We start from the raw sequence: 20,398 nt of genomic DNA, 5'->3' as shown, positions 1-20,398 counted from the left end.
AAACTCAAAGCATGCAAGATCCCATCCCACAGACAGTGCAGAAAAAACGATTCTAGTGAAATGTTTTGCAGCCTTCGGACCTAAATCCTGTGCATTTTTTTCGAACATTGTGTCCTGAACAATTGCACAAAGTTTCTTGCCTCATCTTACTTAATATGATAATGTATTCAAATCATGGAGATGTAACATGTTTTTTAATCAAATGCCACAACTATATAAAAACATTTGGGATAGAATGAGGCAATATGTTGTAATGTGTTGGACATTTCATTTGCATGGTGGATTCAGTTCATCTGGTGTATGTGGTGAAATAATGTCTGATACAACATCTGAGTTTTATTACAATTTAGAAAATTGTATTTAATGTAAATATAATTCCACTGCAATGGAAACATTGAAAGTATTTTCTAAAATAACAAAATCCAGAAGCAGACATTTCAATGCACGTATTGAAATGACAAGACATGAATATAATTTTTTTATTTATCTGCTGAATGAGGTGTGTTAAAACGTAAACATTTATATTAATGCAATTAAACACAGTATAATGTAAAGCAGTGTTCGCAAAAGTGCACTTACAGAAAATACGTTTTAAAAATAGTGATTATAAGTTTAAGGCTGAATTGTTTTGGAATAATTTACAAATGAGGTGAAAGTACCTTTATCAATGTACCATGTAGTGATAACTAATGAATTATACTACATTACACTGTGTATTACAGAGTAGTATGCATACCTGTACCTTGTATGTACCTGTGTGTAACTTGTATATACCTTGTATGTACCTTGTATGTGCCTTGTAAAGTATGTACCTTGTGTGTACCTGTGTGCACCTTGTGTGTAACTGTGTGTAGCTGGTGTGTACCTGTGTGTAACTTGTGTGTAACTGTGTGTACCTGTGTGTAACTTGTGTGTAACTGTGTGTAACTTGTCTGTAACTTGTATGTACCTGTGTGTAACTTGAATGGAACTTGGATGTAGCTGTGTGTACCTGTGTGTAACTTGGATGTAACTGTGTGCAACTAGAATGTAACTTGGATGTAGCTGTGTGTACCTGTGTGTAACTTGTATGTAACTTGTATGTAACTGTGTGTACCTGTGTGTAACTTGTGTGTAACTGTGTGTACCTGTGTGTAACTTGTGTGTAACTGTGTGTAACTTGTCTGTAACTTGTATGTACCTGTGTGTAACTTGAATGGAACTTGGATGTAGCTGTGTGTACCTGTGTGTAACTTGTATGTAACTGTGTATACTTGTGTATACCTTCTATTTAACTTGTACGTAACTGTCTTCTTGAATGTAACTGTGTGTACCTGTGTATAACTAGTATGTTATTTGTATGTAACTGTGTATAGCTTGTATGTAACTGTTTGTACCCTAGTACTGCTGTAGTGTATATATGAATAATAATAATAATAATAATAATAATAATGTAGTGTATAGTGTATATATGAATAATAATAATAAGAATGTAGTGTATAGTGTATATATGAATAGTGTCTATAATAATAATAATAATAATAATAATAAATGTGGGCGCTCCATCCCTTTGGCTGCCAGTTCAGTCCAGCAGCTGCTAAACGGGCGTGGTGGCGTGGAAGGTTCCGTGGAAGCCGTAGGGGATGTTCACCGGCACCGCGGCTCTGCCCAGCTCCTTGTACGTCTGTGCGTCTAGGACCAGGAGAAACGTCCCTTTATCCTTTCAAACGAGAGATTATGATATTATTATAATGGTTCGTAAAAAACTGAACTGGTGGTTTGCTGGTTAGACATGCACCACTGGAGCGCCTCCTGTTAAAACTAAAACCCTTGTGCTGAAATCATAACAGCATAATAATGGGCTGGATCGAAAGATGACATCGTGGGTCAGAAAATATTGCTTTAAAATTTTTATTGGACGAACTATATATATAGTAGTCGTGTTATAGTAGTTTACAGGCAGCTTCTTTTCCTTGGACTTTAATTTAGTTCAGTCATTATTTTCAGCATTTCTTGCATCGGAGTGACTCCAGACTCTCCAGTCATTTCAAAGATTCGTTCGCTATGAACAAATCGTTCATGAGTCTTCCATCACTATTGGGAGACCGTAACATTAAGAACAGTTCCAAAATGTTTCTGCCGTTTTCAGTGGTTGACGGATCAGACAAGTGTGAGTGGCGAATGTGGATGGGCCAGGAGAACCGGCACGATTCTGAAACCAAATCCTTTGGAGGCGGCGGGACGTCCTCACCTGCGACGGAGTGAGGACCACGGAGAGGACGACGCCATCGTCCTCCTCCACGGCGTCCGGTGCCGGGACGAACACCGGCTCCGATGGGTAGAAGCCCGCCTGCCGCCAAACCTGAGGAGCAGTTCGGCAGAGAAAGGGTTAAAAAAAAAAAAAAAAAAAAAAAAAAAAAAGGTGCATTTAATGATCTGTAACAACATGTAAGAGAATAATTCCGTACGACAGAATGAAAATTATTCAATTCAGGGCTTCATTTGAACTCTGCAACTCCATCTGACTGGAGCCCTGAGCAAAATAACATGAATATTTAAACATTTTTACTTTTAGTCTATGCAAGCATAGAGCGTTTTTGTCACATTAAAACAAATTAGCAGCGAAGGCGTCCTCTGTTGAGGACACGTACTGCGTGTGTGCATCCATCCCATTTCCATCTTCCATCTCAATAAAAAAATATAGCTGCAGGCAGCAATACACGGGGTCCAGTTTAGTCATGTTAGGTACGAGTTACAGGTTTCCGACTTTCCATTAAACTTGGCGTCGGCTCGGGTTGTCTGTCTTTGCGTAGCAAACACTCTGCAGTGCACGGGCCGCAAGGCATTGGATGCGAATGGCTCAGAATGTTTCAGATAATTTCGGCCCGAAAGCCACCAAGATTAGAAGTAAAAGGGTTAGTCGCCTCCGAGTCCAATTTTCGGAGTTCCCATGGAACGCGGCATCGGCTCCCTCTCTTCTCGACCGAGCGCAGATCCTGATTCAAGATTCAAGATTTTTATTTGTCACATACATATACATACTTCCATACATATATGCAGTGAAATGTAATGCGTAAAGCAACCAACACAAACCAATACAGTCTAGAGAGCCGCGCACTTTGCCCCATGTGAAAGCCCCCCGAGGGCCACGCCCTGTACATATATCACAAATTGGATGAGGATGTCACAAAGATGTCCACCACCCCAACCAACGTTTGGCTACTACGGTAGCCTGCCAACGGTTTTTCCCTAATTCCTGCTCCAAATTTAGATCGACGTAGATCAAACTTGGGCCAGATAATGTCTGAACCATCCCAAATACAACAACACTTCAATCATATCTGTGGGTTTGGTGGTTGCTGTGCACCAGACACTTCCAGCTGGAAATAATGCAAGCTTTGGTACTAACCAAGCACCACCATCACAGCATCCCACAGTTTCCATCCGTAGGGTTAATCTGCTTTTCAGTATAACTGGAAGCATTTTAACCAACAGGAATTGATTGATAGCAATAATTTTGCAACATATATAAAATGCATAAATAATTTGTATAATTATTGAATAAGTGATTGCTTTTTGATTTTTATCTGAGTAAGTGTGGTGTTGAGCGCCACCTTGAGCGTCTTGTCCATCAGGTCCATCTTCAACAACGAGTCGCCCACCAGGTGGCGGAAGCCGCAGCCGTAGAAGTAGCGGTACGGCCGCGCATTGCAGCGGCTGTAGTTGATCTGCGGGAATTCCAGGCCACCGTACTCCTTCAGGTCGTCACCGTGGAGATCCTCATGGTGACACCGCACCTGGCGGCACGTCAGACCACAAACGGTCAAATCGGTCAGTTTGGTCGCCGGCTGCCCGCTTTTGGTGTATTTGCATGAATGGTGTGAAATGGAATGAAAATATGATGAGAAAGGTTCATAAACTGATCTCCTACGGCCTCAGTCGGCTGTATTTGGAATTTGTAAGTTCCACGTTAAAACAATTAGGCTTTCGGCCGTTTCAACTCAAATGGAGGAATTCTCACCTTAACCGTTTGAGTTTTGAAAGAGAATCTAAAAAGGCGAGCCGTGCGGAACGCTTTCAACACGGCTGTGGCCCTGGCGTGTGTTTTAGCCGACCTTGTGGGAGCCAGTTTTGACGCAGGTGGCTTGGCTGCCGGGCCTGGTGTTCAGGTTCTGATCGATCGGGGTTCCCTCGGTCACGGTCAGCGGCAGAACGAAGCGTCTGGGGAAAACCCTGGACATGGTGTTGTACACCTGGGGAACAAATAAAGTCTATTCAGGGCCTGGCGGGGTATCCTGGACCGGATGTGTTTCTGCTTATTCCACATTAACAGAAACAAACTGATTTTATCAGACAGCAGGGAGTGGGACCTGATCCAGCGCCTCCCCTGACTTGCGCAGGTTCTGGACCAGGAAGTTGTTGATGGCTTGGCCGTCGTCTGCGCAGCACATGTCGAGCACCAGGAAGCCGTCCTCCTCAAACGCGTTGATCTGGTGGAAGGTGGAGATGGCCCGGGTGTAGTACCGCACCGAGCTGGCCTGGGGTGGAACAGTGGCAAAGGTACAAAAAGCCTGTCTCATCTACTTCACGCCAAAAAGGGTCCCCGCCCACTCTGAGGGCGTTCCCACACCTAGACGAGTCGGTGGAATGTTCTGACAACAAATCGAACCACGGGAGCTTCTTTTTCGGGTCTCCTTCCCTGACTGTCGGTTTGTTGTTGCTTTCTTTACTTTAATCCCACATTGTTCTCCCGGTTCGCTCAAATCCCTCTGCAGATATTTCTCACTAAATACCTTCAACCTTTACATTCTTGTGTAGAGCACGACCGATACATCGGTTAGTCCGATATACCCTATTTTGACGACATTGGGATCGGCAGTCATGCAGCCGATGTTCCCGTTTTTTTAATAAGTATAATAAACCAAAAAATACTGATTATTTCTCCTGTACTTGTCTGATTTACACTTCTTTTAAGTTACTCACCAAAATAAACACAGAAGTCCGACTAGGCTTTATAAATCCATCCATGTTAGTTTACGCTCGCGTTTAGACACGGCTCTCCAAGCAGGAAGCCATGCTGCGTTCATGGGGAACTCGGAAAACAAATTTGATCTGGAAGTGATGACGCGTTCACTGGAACTCAAAAAAAAAAAAAGAAAATGAAAATGTTATTTAATTTCATCTTTTATATTTTCTATCTGTCGAAAAGTTCTTTGTGTGTGTGTATTTTTATGTATTTGTTTGTTTATAAGTACAATTTTGTCAAATATAGAAACTTAAATAAAAATAAAAATATAAACATAAATGTTGCACTTGTTGACAAAATATCGGCGACCCGCACCCCCCCAACCCAAGCCCCAAACCCGCAACCACACCTCAAACCAACACACAGATGGCAGCTGAAGGTACTCCCCAAGGAGGGCCCGCCCCCCCACCCCCGGAGACAGGCTAGCTCAACTCAGGAAAAGGAGCGGGCGCCACCAACCAGCCCCCCTAACGACCCCGTGGGGCTCCGGGACCCCCCACGACCACAGGCCTACGCACCACATACGTCCCCAAAGCCGCCCGGGCGCCCACCCAACCGCAGAGCCCCGGCAGACCAGGAGGACCCCCGCATGCCCCAAAACACCAAGACATTGCCCCGACTTAGGAAGAGTCAAGTATTAAATGATGGAGTTATGTCAGTGATAAAAGTAGCCCATATTTCATTAAATTAATCAACATTGTTTTTGGATATTGCCAATAGTTTTTCCATTGAGATGTATTCTATTAATATCCGTAACCATTGGGATGTGGTGAGATTATCTCTGTTTTTCCAATTGAGTAATTTTATTTTCTTGGCGATTGTTAAGGCGATCAGAATGGGTTGGTAGTGTTTAAGTGGTGGGTTAACGAAGGAGAGGTCACCGAGGAGACATGTAGTCGGGTAGACTGGAATGCTGTGACCCAGAGGGGTTGATAGCTTCTTGGTGATGTTGGTCCAGAACGCTAGGATAGGTGGGCAGAGCCAGAAGGCATGAAAGTAGTCATCTTTGGTATTAAGGGAACAGTGAGAGCAAACGTCTTTATCCACAAAACCCATTTTGAACATTTTGTGTTCTGTGATATGAGCTCTGTGCAGAATCTTATATTGGATGAGTTGCATTTTGGAGTTGCGGGTCATAGAAAATGTGTTGTTGCAAATAAGCTTCCACAGGTTGATATCGGTGGGAACAGCAAGGTCTCTTTCCCATTCCATTGTAGGAAAAGATAAGGTGTCATCTATTTTTAATAGAAGTTTGTATATTCTGGAAAAGGGATTTTTGAAATGACCGACCGAGATTTTCAATCATTGCAGGTGGTTGTAGGATGTTGTTCATAAATTTGATTTAAACTTTTAGAGACTGCTGTAGTTGAAAGGATTGAAGGAAGCCATGGCCATCGATATTAAACCTTTGGGTTGGGGTTGGGAAACACCTACATTTTTTGCCCTTGCAGTCGGTTAAAAAAGGTCTGAACGAGGCTAATGAGAGCACCCTGAAGGAGGAGACATTTTGAATTAGAGAAATCCCAGCGGCGGAGTTTCAGAGTGAATGAAGGTCCCGGTCCCACCTGTCCCGTGTGCTTGTCCACCAGGTGAAACACGGTGTCCTGCTTGGGATCCCAGTAGATTCCGTCGCTCAGGGCTTTCCCGCGCAGCTTGCACGTGACGATCTTCAGCAGGTCCATCTTGATGGGCTGCTCGATGAACACCACGTAGTTCTGGGACATGGCTGGAAGTGGCGGGGGAAGGGGCAGGGGTTCAGCGGGCGCCGTGCCATGAAGACACACGTTACGCGCGAGACAGGCTGTGGCTCACCGAAGCTGTGGTAGTAGGACGGATGGGATTTGTTGGCTGGGACGATGGAGCAGAGGACTTTAGCTCCTTGCAGCGTCTCTGCGGCGTCCGTCTTCTCCGGAGGGACGCTGATGATGTTGTACAGGGCACCTGGAACGGAGATTCGGTCAAGATCCTGCCTCACAAACACGTCGTATACAACATGTAGCTCAGACCTTTTTCAACGAACGATCCCTCACAAGAGAAGATAAACCGAGGACCCCCTCACATATGTCCCAAAAAATAATTTGATATTTAATACAATATTTCTCACACTACTGCGTGTGGAAAACCATTCAAGGGAAATCAATTAGAAAAATTAGTAGGCCCATTTCAAAATACAGAATATAAACACAATGTGTGCAATGAAGTAACATTGTAGGGACACAAATCAGGAGAAATGTTCTATAGACAGGCGTAGCTGGTGGCGGGGAGGTGCACATGGTGGGATTTGTTTGTCTGAATGAGGATATTGCATATAATATACAATATTATATAAAAAAATAAAAATAAAGATGTAACCCTTCAAAGCACAACAAAGGGGCAAAGTTTTTTCTTTTCTGTTCAAAAGCTTTTCACGGACCCCCTGGCTAAGTGCCACGGACAGCACTTACAGAACCACTGCTGTACAGCACGGCACGGAGGTTCTGTTCATTGGAACGGTTCCGAAAGTGAAACGCTCAAAAGGGACAACGCCCCAGGTCGAGGAATGGAATTTTTCTCGGTTTTCGGCTAAAGAAACTTTTCGAACCGGCGTGACGAAGTGGAAACGGAAGCCCAACCCGTTACGCGGGTTCCGCCCACACACCGGTGCCCACCTTTGCTTCCGTAGGAGTTTCCCATGTTGTAGGCAGTGCCGTCGGGGTCGTAGTGGGGGTGCGCCGTGGCTCCATTCACAGCGATGAACTTGCTCCAGTCGACCTGAAAAGGGCGCAGTGAAGGACAGCGTTAAGCGCCCGTTACGGTTCCACGTTCAATAGATGTGGTGAATGAGCGCGGTGTTGGTGGTCACAGCGATTCAGGACGTCGGAACACCTTTTCCACACTTTGGAGACTCTCTGGGTCGACTTTGTGGATGAAGTTTGTTTCGGTGCTGACATAATAGTCGTCCTTGTATTTCACAAAGCTGACACTTGCATTGTCTGTTGGCTCTGAAATGAATTAATTGCATTAAAATTAACATCAAAAGGTTGGAATAAAATATTGATCTTTCAGTAACAAGCAACAAGGGGATTTTAAATTATAGCTGTGAGCAGCTTAGTAAATTACGGAGAATTATTACTTGTCCCGGTTCAATGATATGTGAAATGAAACAACAAACTTTTATATTATTTGCCAAAATTTCAAGTGAAATGCCCAAAATTTCTGATTTACAATTTAAAGGACATGTCCTTGGGCCATACATTTATGTGCATTCTGAGCTAAAATTTTGCGTTTTTTTTTTTTTTTAATAAAACAAATACTTTCGCATTAAGAAAGAAAGAAGGGCAGACAAGCGGGCACTCACGAATCATCTCAAAGCGAGAGAGGAAGCGCTGGAAGAAGTTCTTGCAAGGGTCCGGCATGGCGATGGTCCCAAACTCCGACACCATGATACGGTCCCTGTCGCTGTTCTTCCTGTAGGAGTCGCTCTGCAGGAAGCGGCTCCTGTAGCTCACCGCCCCGTCCTCCATCTTGAACTGGTGGAGCATGGCCATCCCATCAAACCAGTGGTTGAAACTGAGGTGGAGAAGAAAAGTTTGTGAGGGGTCCAGCCCGCAGCCCTATTGTTTTTCCTCAGATTTTATTGTTAATCTTCTTGGTGTTTTTCGGACTAAATGTGTCAGCAGCCACCGTATGCAGGACAGGGACATTTCAGATGTCTTGTCTGAGTTTGATCAATATCAATGTACATTTTGCAAGTTATACAAGTCCAAGTTTGTCTCTCAGAACTCATTTGTATCCAGCGACCTGTGGGAGTGGTCGACCGGTATGGGTTATTCAATGTCCGATATTTAGAGAGCGGGGCCAATGTCCGATATCATGTTGTTGTTTTTGTTTTTTTTTGTATCTGATAAAATACAACAATTGAATGATAATAAAAAATGAGACACAAAATGCTGGAGTTAAATTAACATTTATTTAACACTGTTATTGTCTTCATTGTCTCTGCCGTGAACTTATTAAAAAAAAAAACGTATCAACCAAATAAATGTCCACAGATAATTGAAAAACGAAACTTAAAAAAAAAAAGAAAATTCTGAATGAAAAAGAAATTATTTGAAGCAAAAGAAAACAGTGTCATACAAGTCTCAGCGTTACAGAAGTGCAGGATTTATTATTTACATTATTTATTTACATATTTAAGTATTTACACAAAAAGTTTTTCCTAAATGAGCGGGGCTGAGGGCGCCTGTGATCTGCGCTCCACTGTGCACTTATTGATCACTTATTGATCCCAAACGAAAAAAAAACGTGTTGTATTTAAAAAATGTTGTTTCATACAAGTTAGGAAACATACAAAAATAAATAGATATAAAATCAAAACATAGGAAAACCGGAATGCACGCACGGTGCAGCGCTGTCTGGAGGAGACTGACTGGAGGAGAACTGGAGAAACTCCACTCCAGTTCTCTCGGGTAGGTTTACCTCAAATGCAAAGTATTTGCAAACAGCACTCAGAGGTTTTCTTTCAAAACCGGTTCTGCACTCGCCATTTTTAATGAGTAACATCCAGTAACAGTGAGTGAGAGGAGGTGGGGCTGCAGCGGGCACTGCAGCGGGGCGTGTCAACTTGCTGTCAGAGAGCAGAGAGAGCAGCTGCTACCGGTGTATCCATAGTGCGGAAATGAGTATTGAAACAGTTTCAAATATTCAGAATCGATAGTTATAGAAAGATCTATATTTTTGACACTACAAACATTTTATGTTTATCGGTGTGGGCGTCTCTTTCCACAGGTAGGGGTTTAGGGAAGGGGGTGGAGTCCTATTTGCTGTGAGTGGCAAACATGGCGAGAGATTTAACTGTATCGAGAAACGAAAGGCTCGCAGGCCAGAAGAATAATTAATAATAACAGGAATAATAATAATAATGATGATGATGGTGGTGGTTTCGGGAGCACGAGGAATCCTGGTCTCCTGGTCGGCTGAAGAGCCTGTGCACCAATCCCCTCTGCAAGACAGAAAAACATTAAGCAAGCTCCCTGCCTCGTGCGGGTGCTGATTAGGCCGAGGCAGCTTGGCCGAGGCAGCTTGGCGGCCGTGGGAAAGGGAACAGTGCTGTTGTCTGCAGCCGGTGCTTGACCATGCGCCTTGGTCCACCACATACCCCCACCGCCCAACTGAGGCCGGGGAGCCATCCAGCCGACAGCCGACTCCCCCCATCAAACCTCACAAACCTCCATACCCTGGCCAGCCCCAAGAACTGCTTCAGCTCCATCTCGACTGCAGCGGTTTTATCAAGCTGGGGTCAGTAGAAGAAAGTAGTAGAAGCCGAACAGAGTGGACAGCACCGATTTTTCTTTGGACTCATGAGACAAGGGTATCTGCAAAGCCCCTGCCTAAATCCAGTGTCGTGAAAAAACAAGCAGTACCTAACCGGTTGAGAAGTTCATCGACCCGGGGCATCGGGTAGGCGTCGAACTGTGACGCCGCATTCACCCTTTGGGAGTCTACACAGAACGATAGGACTAGACCAGTCACTCGTGGACTCCTCTATCACGCCCATGTCCAGCATGGCCTCTAATTCTGCCTGCACAAACGCGTTTGTGTTCGAGCAGACGATACGGCCAAAAGCACACCTTCACCCCTGGGGTCTTTTCCACATGGTGGTATATGAGCGACATGAGGCCTGGCAGGGAGTAGAAAACATCAGAGAAGCAACGCTGAAATGCAGCCACATCTGCCCTCTGGGACGGAGAGAGATGGTCACTTAACAAGACCGCTTTTTGAACCTCCGGCCCCAACTCATCCCGCTCAATGACCAGCGTGACCCGAGCCATGGACCAGAGCCTCCCTCCGTTCTTTTAAGAGGTTTAGGTGATAAATCTGTGTCGCCCCCTGTCTATCAGACCGTTCGACCTCATGATCGACCTCACCAACCCGCCATGTGACCACCAAAGGCTCTTGCCACTTTGCAAGCAATTTAGGGCTGGACATAGGGAGCAACACTTACACCTTGTCTCCCGGTGCAAATTGTCTGAGCCATCCCCCTGTCGTATAAGAGGCGCTGACGTGCCTGAGCCCAGAGCATATTCTCCCGTGATAACAGCCGAATCAGCGTGTATAACTTTGCTCTCAGGTCCATAACATATTGTATTTCGTTCTTACTGGTGCGAGGAACCTTCCTCCCAGTTTTCTTTAATTAGGTCTAGCACCCCGCGGGATCTCTTGCCAAAGAAGAGTTCAAAGGGAGAAAATCCTGTGGAGGCCTGGGGAACCTCCCACACCCAAACAACAGGGGGTCCGACCACTAGTCTCAATTACAGCTATCGTCGTGAACAAACTTTCGAATCATGTTTTTCAGCGTTTTATTAAAGCGCTCCACCAGACCGTCGGTCCGGGGATGGTAAACGCTGGTCCAAATTGAGCGTCTGCTCAATTTGGACCAGTAACTCGAAAAGTTCCCGAAACGATGTGACATAAAGGTAGTGCCCTGTTGGGTCAGGATTTCCTTCAGAATCCTGACTTGGAAGTTGAAACGGTGCCTGCACCACACTTTTGGCTGTAATACTGTGCAGGGGCACTGCTTCGGGGTACCGGGTTGCATAATCCACTAGAACTAACACAAAACGATACCCGCAGGCACTGCGGTCTAACGGTCTGATGTGGTCGATACCAAGTCTTTCGAATGGGACCTCGACTAGGGGGAGGGGCCTCAATGGCGCTCTTGGCATAGCAGGAGGATTGACTAACTGGCACTCAGGACACACAGCGCACCATTTACACCCATCTGTCCAAATGCCCAGCCAATAGAAGCAGACTATTATCCGCCGTTGTGTTTTACCGTGACCGAGGTGACCGGCCATTGGGTTATGGTGAGCCGCCTGGAAGAGCATTTCCCCGGCGGCTCTCTGGCACCAACAACTGGGTTATCTTCTCTCCAGTATGAGTGTCACGGCTCACTCGATATAACCTGTCCCTAATCACCGAAAAATACAGGTGAGTGAGCATGCCGTCTGGGCGCATCAATACACCACAGGCTTTAACTAGAAGAAGAAGAAGAAGAAGAAGAAGAAGAATCTTTAACTGTCACGCAACACACCACACTACAACACACACACATGCTTTGGATGGTGGCCAGTGAAATGAGGCCTCTGAATTTGACCCATCTTGGCTTGTCCTTCCTCTGGGGGGGCAGCCAGGAGCAGTGGGCAGCATTCGTCAACGCACCCGGAGACCTGGTACTAAGTGTCCATCGCTGGTCACACAATGCACTGCGCCACCGTGCCACCGCACCGTACCCCCTCAAAGGCCTTGCGTAGGGTGTCGTTTGCGACTGCTCCAGCGGAAAGTTGTCGATAGGGAAGGTCAAGGGGACCCGGGGTGATACCACTTGGGATTCCGCCGCCTCTGCACCCGTGCCGCCCACCGACAACCCCTCAGCGTCACAGCACGCCAATCCGTGGCCAAAATCCATGAGTGCAATAGGCAGGAACTAACCGCAGCCTGTACTCTATGCTTTTTTCCCTTGTTACGAATTTCAACCAGACCATCGGATAGGTGTGAACATCCCCATGCACACAACAAACCTCCACCTGTGATTCCTCCACCAAAGCCCCGGGTCAAACCAGGCATTGCTGGACCATCCTCTTTTAACAGCCCGAGTCCAGAAAAGCCTGATCCCCTGAAAGCTACCCCTTGTAGCCTTACCGGTGCTTGGTAGGCCCCATCCCGACCAGGGAGGGGTCCGGCAGGCCAGCGACCCAGACCACCTGGCCAAGTTCCATCCGGGGGCAGTCCTAGCGTTTGTTGCCGGGCCGAACACAGTGCCCGCACCCATGCCCAGATGTATGCACAGCTCCCCGATTTGCCGTGGCAGCACCGCCCTGGGAGCTGACGGGGGACAGAGAGGGGAAGGGGAGAGAGCATCCTGTGGCACCACAGGACTTGGCTGGTAGACATCCGCCCTCCCCCAGTCCCCATCCCCCCGAAGGGGAATCGTGCGGGAAAGGAAGGGGGCATCTCCCGGCACCCGTGGGTGCAGCGGAGTCCCGGCCATTCCCCTCTGGAGCACCTGGATGGGCTGGGGACCCAGCGTGACCGAGGGTGAGGCCCGGTCAGGCTGGATTTGGGGGACAGGTCCTGGAAGGCAGGACGAGGCCAGACAGGGCAGGGACAAGGAAGGAGGGATCCAGGTTCTGGACGGGTGGACAGGAAGCCAAGCTCGACCAGGCAGGACGCGAATGGTGGAGACGTGGAAGGGAGAAAGGGAGGTCAGCACAGTAACTGCACACACAAATTCTCAGAACTTTAGAAGGAGCCATGCACAGGGGGCCGATTCGAGGCAGCTTGGCGGCCGCGGGAAAGGGAACAGTGCTGTCGTCTGTAGCCAGTGCGTGACCACGTCCCTGGGCCTGCCACAATCGGCCTTGTGATCGGCATCAGCATCCATGGCCATTATCTTAAAGTGTGCAAATATCGGCCCAATTTATTGGCGACCGATCAATCGGTCAACCACTAGACTGCAGACTGTTCACAGACAACCCGCGTAGACGGACAACCTGAGCCAATGTTAAAACAATGTTTTATGGATGCAAACCTGTAATACCTACCTTACATGACTAAACTGGACCATGTATTGCTGCCTGCAGCTATATTTATTATTATTATTATTATTATTATTATTATTATTATTTAACATGCCAGATGTCAAAGGCCCAAAGGAACTGCTCCCTGACCTGTCATTTGGGAATGCTGACCTTGAGAAAGTAGACACACATAAAAGCTGGATACATTTCTAGAAGTGAGGAATTCAATTCATAACTTTAATCCAGCATGACGAATAAGCGGCCTGTGTATAACAGCTGTACTGATTTGTTTTCTGCGGCAATAAGCCTGCATTCCTGAAACAGCCAACAGCGAGGAAATGCAGGCCTTCCTCGCTCTCAACTCTGGCTGTTGCACCTCTTTTGTAATATCGTGCTGCGTTTCACCGAACCCGGAAAACTGTAATATGTACCTAACAAGAGTTAACTGGACCCGTGTATTGCTGCCTGCAGCTTTATTTTTATTGAGATTCAGGATCTCTGGATCTGGAAGCAGCAGGAATGTTACTGATGATGTTACTGGAGATCTAGGACCCACTGTGTGTTTCCGAACTCGAACCTCCCGGGTCCGTTGCGGAGGAGGTTTCCATGGATCCAGGACGGAATGTTCCCCTGGACCTCGGTGGGGATCGGCTCCGGCGTCTCCTCCACGGAGTGCACCAACGGCGCAATGCACTCCAGCCCCTTCAGCGCCGAGGTGCTGCACTGCTGGGTGCTGGACCACAGTCTGGGGTCTGCTGCAGAACACACACCATAATAATCACCGGGTGTCATGACATTTCACTGCATGTATGTACGACCGTATGTGTATGTATGTGACAAATAATCTCTTGAACTTGAACTTGAATAGAAATGATCCACATCATGACTCAATATAAAACAACACACTGCAATATTATTAATACAGTCATCATTTGTGATATGCATCAAGACACAACAAAACAGCAAGTATAACAATACAATATTACAATACTATAAGACAACCTAGATGACTAGGGGTCTCGCAATCCATTGAAAAACATCAGATTGGGATTCTCATGTGCATCAATTACGGCTGCCCCCAACTAAGGATTTTCCTAGACAACTATTAGTCATCAGCTCAAGCCATTAGTTGACTAATCATCACACGTTTATGATACTAATTAAATAATTTAAATATATGTATTTGGGTTATCAGAAAGTTGTTAGAGTTGAGAAAAACTTGGTCTTCTTGTCGCCTTCTTGTGTATTTACTCGGATTGAAATAATTTATACCCATTTCAACCACAACACTGCTTGATAGTGTTGATAGCTGGTGAATAGTGATTTTGTTCCAGTTTTGATCGTAAAGGAGGACGATGAAATTAGTCACTCACAGCACCCGCATCCACAGAAAGAACGTCAAAAAGTAGTACAGGAGGAACGTCAAAAAGTACTATTTAATAGTTGACTGGGTCTGTGTGCGGAATGTATTTATAATTAAATCTGGATGTTTGTGCGCTCACATTCCAGACATTATGAGGAGCCCAGCGGTTCTCATAAATGCCATGCCGCAGATTTACTGCCCCGCCTGTCTGATTTCCATCAAGCACAAGACTACAGTTCTGTACATTGTGTACAGCAATGAAATGTACATGCTAAGTCAACCTTTTTTCCACATCAAGGACCATTCATGAGATCTTGGATCCAAATATGAGAATATTTCTATCGTTCGACATGATTTATTCCAACACCACAGTTCTTATTGCACATTATCTCGCAGTGCTGAAATAATGAAATAACAGTGGAAGTTTAACTCCCCGGGATCCCTGGAAGGGACTCTCTGCGGGGTCCCTGGGCAAAGTTGAATCTTAACCATAGGATATTTATTCCACTCTCCATAACACCTGACAGTTAGTAGGATAAATACCTGGGGCTGGTGCGTCCGTCCTCACAGGGGCCATAACAGAGCAGCGCGCTTGGGAGACGCTCCGGGGCGACGAGCGGCTGCGCACCTGCGCACTCCGTGGCAGCTCAGGCCGCCCACCACTGCGCATGCGCCGTCCAACCTCGTTACGTAAGGCTGGAGTCACAACCGTAACACGGTGCAGGACTCTGCAGGACTCTGCAGGGCTCTGCAGGACTCTGCAGGACTCTGCAGGACTCGCTGGTGGGACGAGCACCCTGACACCAAAGTGGCTCGAACAGTACAAATACCACGCTGACATTTCCACCTCAGTGTTGGGTCCAAGCACTTGCTCTTGACTGTGTTGAAGATAAGATGAGATAAGATAACCCACTGGGGGAAATGCAGGTGTCATTGCAGCAACGGCAGTGAGAATGAAACGCGGTACATGTACAGGTAAGAGTGGGAATCCGGAACCCAACCCGGGTAATAAGGATAGAAATATACCTAATAAGAATAAAAAAAAAAGATGAAATAAAACCCTGGGCTGCTGGCCGTAGATTTTTGCACTGTATCCCTAGAGAGTGAATGAGTGAACATATGTAAATGTCCAGTCTGTCAATAATAAGAATATTATTCTCTGTCTGGCATTAATATAATGTATATAAATGTGCATATGAATATGCATGTGAATATATGAATGAATATGTATATGATATCTGATATATGTTATTATATTTAAGTAAGTACATATAATAATTGAAAAAAGTTCTTCAGACGCCTTCATATCAAGACAGATGCTTCAGATTTATTCTGTGTGTGGTGCTTTTGCAGCTTTTGGTTCCAAAGAGGTGAGCCTGTGTGAAGATGCATTCATGAGAATTAGTACAGGGTTCTTGTATTGTAACAGCAGATATAATAGCCAGGACTTCTGGAGGTACGTAAGTTCAGGTAAGTTTCATTTAGGAGGATTTAAATGTATATTTAATACAACACAGTCAATTAATTCTATTATATAATTACAGAACCCAGAATCGGGATTGTGGCGCCTCCCCTTGCGGCTGCCTGCGCGAGCACCTTGTGTCGATTACGCACATTTTGGTATTTTTTAGTATTTTTAGAGCTTATAGGGCTTATTGTGCGTAATCACCAGGTGTCATGACATTTCACTGCATATATGTATGACCGTATGTATATGTATGTGACAAATAATCTCTTGAACTTGAACTTAAGCGTTATGAATTACCGTGGGAACCAGAGCAGCCTGCAGCTCATGTTCCACAATACGTCTGGCCACCCTCCCATATAAACAGGTTTCCATCGACCTTGCCGGGGTCAGGCCAGACACAACCGTTTAACTAATATGGGGCGGGTTTGATACCATGACGATGCAGAGGAGAACCTTTGAGGCACCTTACCAAGATGGCTGCCGTGGAACGGTCTGTTGAATCCTCTGTGGTGACAGTATTAAACCAACTGGCGCTTTATTTTCTATAAAAATCTTTTGTTGATAAGAAAGATGTGTTTGTTGTACTTCACACAGGATTTGGTAAAAGTTGAATTTACCAACTCACTCACTCAGCGCTACGTCACACGTTTACTTGTTCTGATTGGTTGTAGGTCTATCCAATGCTCTGATTGGTTGTAGGTCTATCTAATGCTCTGATTGGTTGTAGGTCTATTCAATGCTCTGATTAGTTGTAGGGCTATCCATTGTTCTGATTGGTTGTAGGTCTATCCAATGTTCTGATCCAATTGCGTGCAGAGACATATTGGTCTGCTCCCGTTGGAAATTGAAAAAATGAACAAAGAGATTCCAGACTAATACACATTTGGGAATTGGTCTGGCAACGTCAGGCTAACTATGAACAATAATATAAGTAAAAAACCTTTGTAAATGGCATTCCCCGCTCAGTAAGGTCCTGCTCTGTGAAGTCCTGCTCTGTGAAGTCCACCCCCAGCAGCATACCATACTGTAGCACACCGCGTTGGATTATATATCATAGGCTGCACGGACGTGTTCCGAGGATGCGTAAATAAAAGGCAGCACAGTGCATTTAAAAAAGCCTGCATCAAGGAGCATGGAGATGGCAAAAAGGAACCAGGTACGGTTCAGGGGCTCTGAGGGAGTGGAATGAGGTTTCTCACCGTGACTCCCATCTTCCCCTCCACCCACACGGCCTGGCTGTCTCGGATCCAGAGCACTCGGATTCAGAGCACTCGGATCCAGAGCACTCGGATCCAGAGCACTCGGATCCAGAGCACTCGGATCCAGAGCACCGTCCCGCCGTGTTTTCCCCTCCACCCGTGCGCGGACCGGTCCATCTGATTTCAATCACTGGTTTTCTTAGGGCGGGCGGGGATCCGAGCCCTTGAGCAATCATTTGATGTACCCAAAATTAGATGGTAGATTGGGAAACTGCCGCAGAGGAGCTGGTTTGGCTCCGCTGGCGCCAAAAGGCCGAAGAACAAACTGTCCTGTGCAGCGCTGAGCTGTGTCAACATCGTAAAATTACAATATACAAGTGCTGCGTCAGTTAAAAACGTGCATGTTGGGGCACTGGGGGGGTCAGTTTCTCTCAGTATATTCCTCACTAAGCTTGCTTCGGTGCTCGTGTGTGATTCAAGATTCAAGATTCAAGAGGTTTATTCGTCACATACATACAGTATACATACTTTCATACATATATGCAGTGAAATGTCAATGCAACACACCCGGTGATTACGCACAATATTTACTAGACTGAACACAGTAGCTACCTAAGAATTTCTACTTGACTAACTAACTGATTCCTAAAACGTAATGCAGTGAGTCAAATACTATAGAATAAAATAAAATAAAGTAAGAACTCAAAGGTAAACAGGAGATCCTTTCAGTTCGGATCCTGTGGTTTCTCCCATTTTTTATTTCCCTCCCAGTCGCTCCGTCGCTGTGGATGTTTTGGAATGTGTGCGCCTGTGCTGTGCTTGGAAGTTGACAGCGTCTGGGTTTTCATTCGCACTGATTTGTTTTGACTTGAAATGATTCGTTCAAACTCCCAATTAATCAGTGAATCGGCTTTTGGCTCCATCGGACGGAGTTGCTTATTTACAGTGTTGTTTGACTTATTTCACTACGTCTCGTACGAGAAAGAAGAAACCGAATGTTATGGTTGTGGCAGGCGCGTCACTTTACTGATGTGCTGCCAATAATATGACGTCGTGTGTTTATGACTGGAACTGCAACTGGCGCCAGACTCCTTCAATCTGCAAGATCTACACGGCACGGTCGCCCTCTGCGATGTCCCGACCCAGTAACCAATTTTAGGACACATAATAGAGACCTTTAACAGGTTCTAACGTGCCAAATGATAAATCTTCTTTTTAATTTTTTTAAATTTTTTGTTTTTGTCAACAAGCACCAACATCGATGTCCAAGATGCGATGGCATACAAATACTCTGTGTTGTATGCCCAGAATGCTGACAGCAGAGGTTACAAAAAAAAACAAAAACAAAAAAAAACTGTCAATCAACAGACTGTCAATCCTTCAAAGCTTTAAAATGTTCTCTTCAGCATGGATGACTCATAACACGTGTTCTACCTGTAGTACCCTGACACGTTCAAACCAATTATATGTTTGTGTTTTGCTGCTCAGATTACAAGCAAATTGAGATTTGCTTTTACACCTGATGATGCAAAACAGCAGCTTTTAAAAAATGATTTTGACGATTATTATTATTTTTGTTATTATTTTTGTCGTCATCATCATCAATCAAGTTAATTTTTATTAATTACTAATAATAATGAATTAATTATTTATTATGATTAATTATTATATATAGTAATAGTATTATTATTGGTAGTAGTATTAGTATTAGGATTAGTATTACTTTTAGTATTATTATTGGCATTAGTATTTGTAGTAGTTGCGCTTCATTAACGCAAACAACGTCCCCTGGGGGCCGGTACAGACTCCACCTGGTCTTAACTCAGCAGATTAGTCGAGTTAATCTTTGTTACCAGATTAGAGCTCAGCGTTAGGTTCCTTGTGGACACTCCAGTGCATTTCCAGGTATGTCTCATGTTTTATGATCAGATCAGGGGCATCTGGGAGGGGTTTCGACTCATCGATGCATACTCTACTTGAAGGACAATAATAATCATTTCAGCCCAGGCCTTATTAAAACACCTCGCTGAATGCTGTACCGCTGAGAAACCTACCACTCTGCTGCAGGTTCTCACTGTGCTTCATTTACAATTGCATTATGGTGATACTCGGAGGAGAGCTTTTATTTGGAATATCACTGTATCTACAACGGGGTACCCCCTGGGAGGTCGGCACCAGCAGAACCACAGTGAGGCGGGGCTAAAATGATCAATAATGGATGTGTTTTGCTGTTCCTTTTCATTTGTCAGCTGCCTGTAGTATGTTGCTTGATAAAAATAAAAAAAAAAGTGTAAATCAAAAATTTAATTGAAACCTCCAGAATACTGAGTTGATTGAAGTTTACTGTATTGACTTCGTCATCGCTCTTGTATTCTTATTTTTTTTTAAATATATTTATTTTTTTAAACTAATTTTATTTCACGTACCATACTTGTTCAAGTTCAAGTTCAAGTTCAAGAGATTATTTGTCACATACATATACATATGATCATACATATATGCAGTGAAATGTCATGACACCCAGTGATTACGCACAATAAGCCCTATAAGCTCTAAAAATACTAAAAAATACCAAAATGTGCGTAATCGACACAAGGTGCTCGCGCAGGCAGCCGCAAGGGGAGGCGCCACAATCCCGATTCTGGGTTCTGTAATTATATAATAGAATTAATTGACTGTGTTGTATTAAATATACATTTAAATCCTCCTAAATGAAACTTGCCTGAACTTACGTACCTCCAGCACTTACCTCACAGAGTAGAAGTCCTGGCTATGATATCTGCTGTTACAATACAAGAACCCTGT

The 20,398-nt window shown here is 45.0% G+C and overlaps 1 protein-coding gene across 4 annotated transcripts; it reads right to left on the bottom strand.

The window, feature by feature from the left end:
• Positions 1–294: 294 nt before the first annotated feature.
• Positions 295–15,574, bottom strand: LOC307240147 (carotenoid-cleaving dioxygenase, mitochondrial-like). 4 transcript variants are annotated; one of them, XM_080013806.1, is made up of 12 exons: positions 15,470–15,574; positions 14,120–14,318; positions 8,343–8,554; positions 7,871–7,986; positions 7,654–7,756; positions 6,818–6,946; positions 6,571–6,731; positions 4,350–4,517; positions 4,095–4,232; positions 3,594–3,776; positions 2,231–2,341; positions 295–1,699 (listed from the first exon to the last, which is right to left on the bottom strand). In XM_080013806.1, exons 1-12 carry the CDS (start codon positions 15,501–15,503, stop codon positions 1,577–1,579), a joined length of 1,677 nt encoding a protein of 558 aa, XP_079869932.1. In that variant the 5' UTR covers positions 15,504–15,574; the 3' UTR covers positions 295–1,576. The 4 variants fall into 4 exon arrangements, with proteins under 4 accessions (XP_079869932.1, XP_079869934.1, XP_079869933.1 ...); XM_080013808.1 differs by having other exon boundaries at positions 7,871–7,977; XM_080013807.1 differs by having other exon boundaries at positions 14,120–14,315; positions 15,470–15,543.
• Between the last annotated feature and the right edge of the window lie 4,824 nt (positions 15,575–20,398).

The sequence above is a fragment of the Zeus faber genome, assembly GCF_960531495.2.
Source record: "Zeus faber genome assembly, chromosome: 14".
NCBI classification, from domain to species: Eukaryota; Metazoa; Chordata; class Actinopteri; order Zeiformes; family Zeidae; genus Zeus; species Zeus faber.
This window is presented reverse-complemented; position numbering and strand designations above follow the sequence as displayed.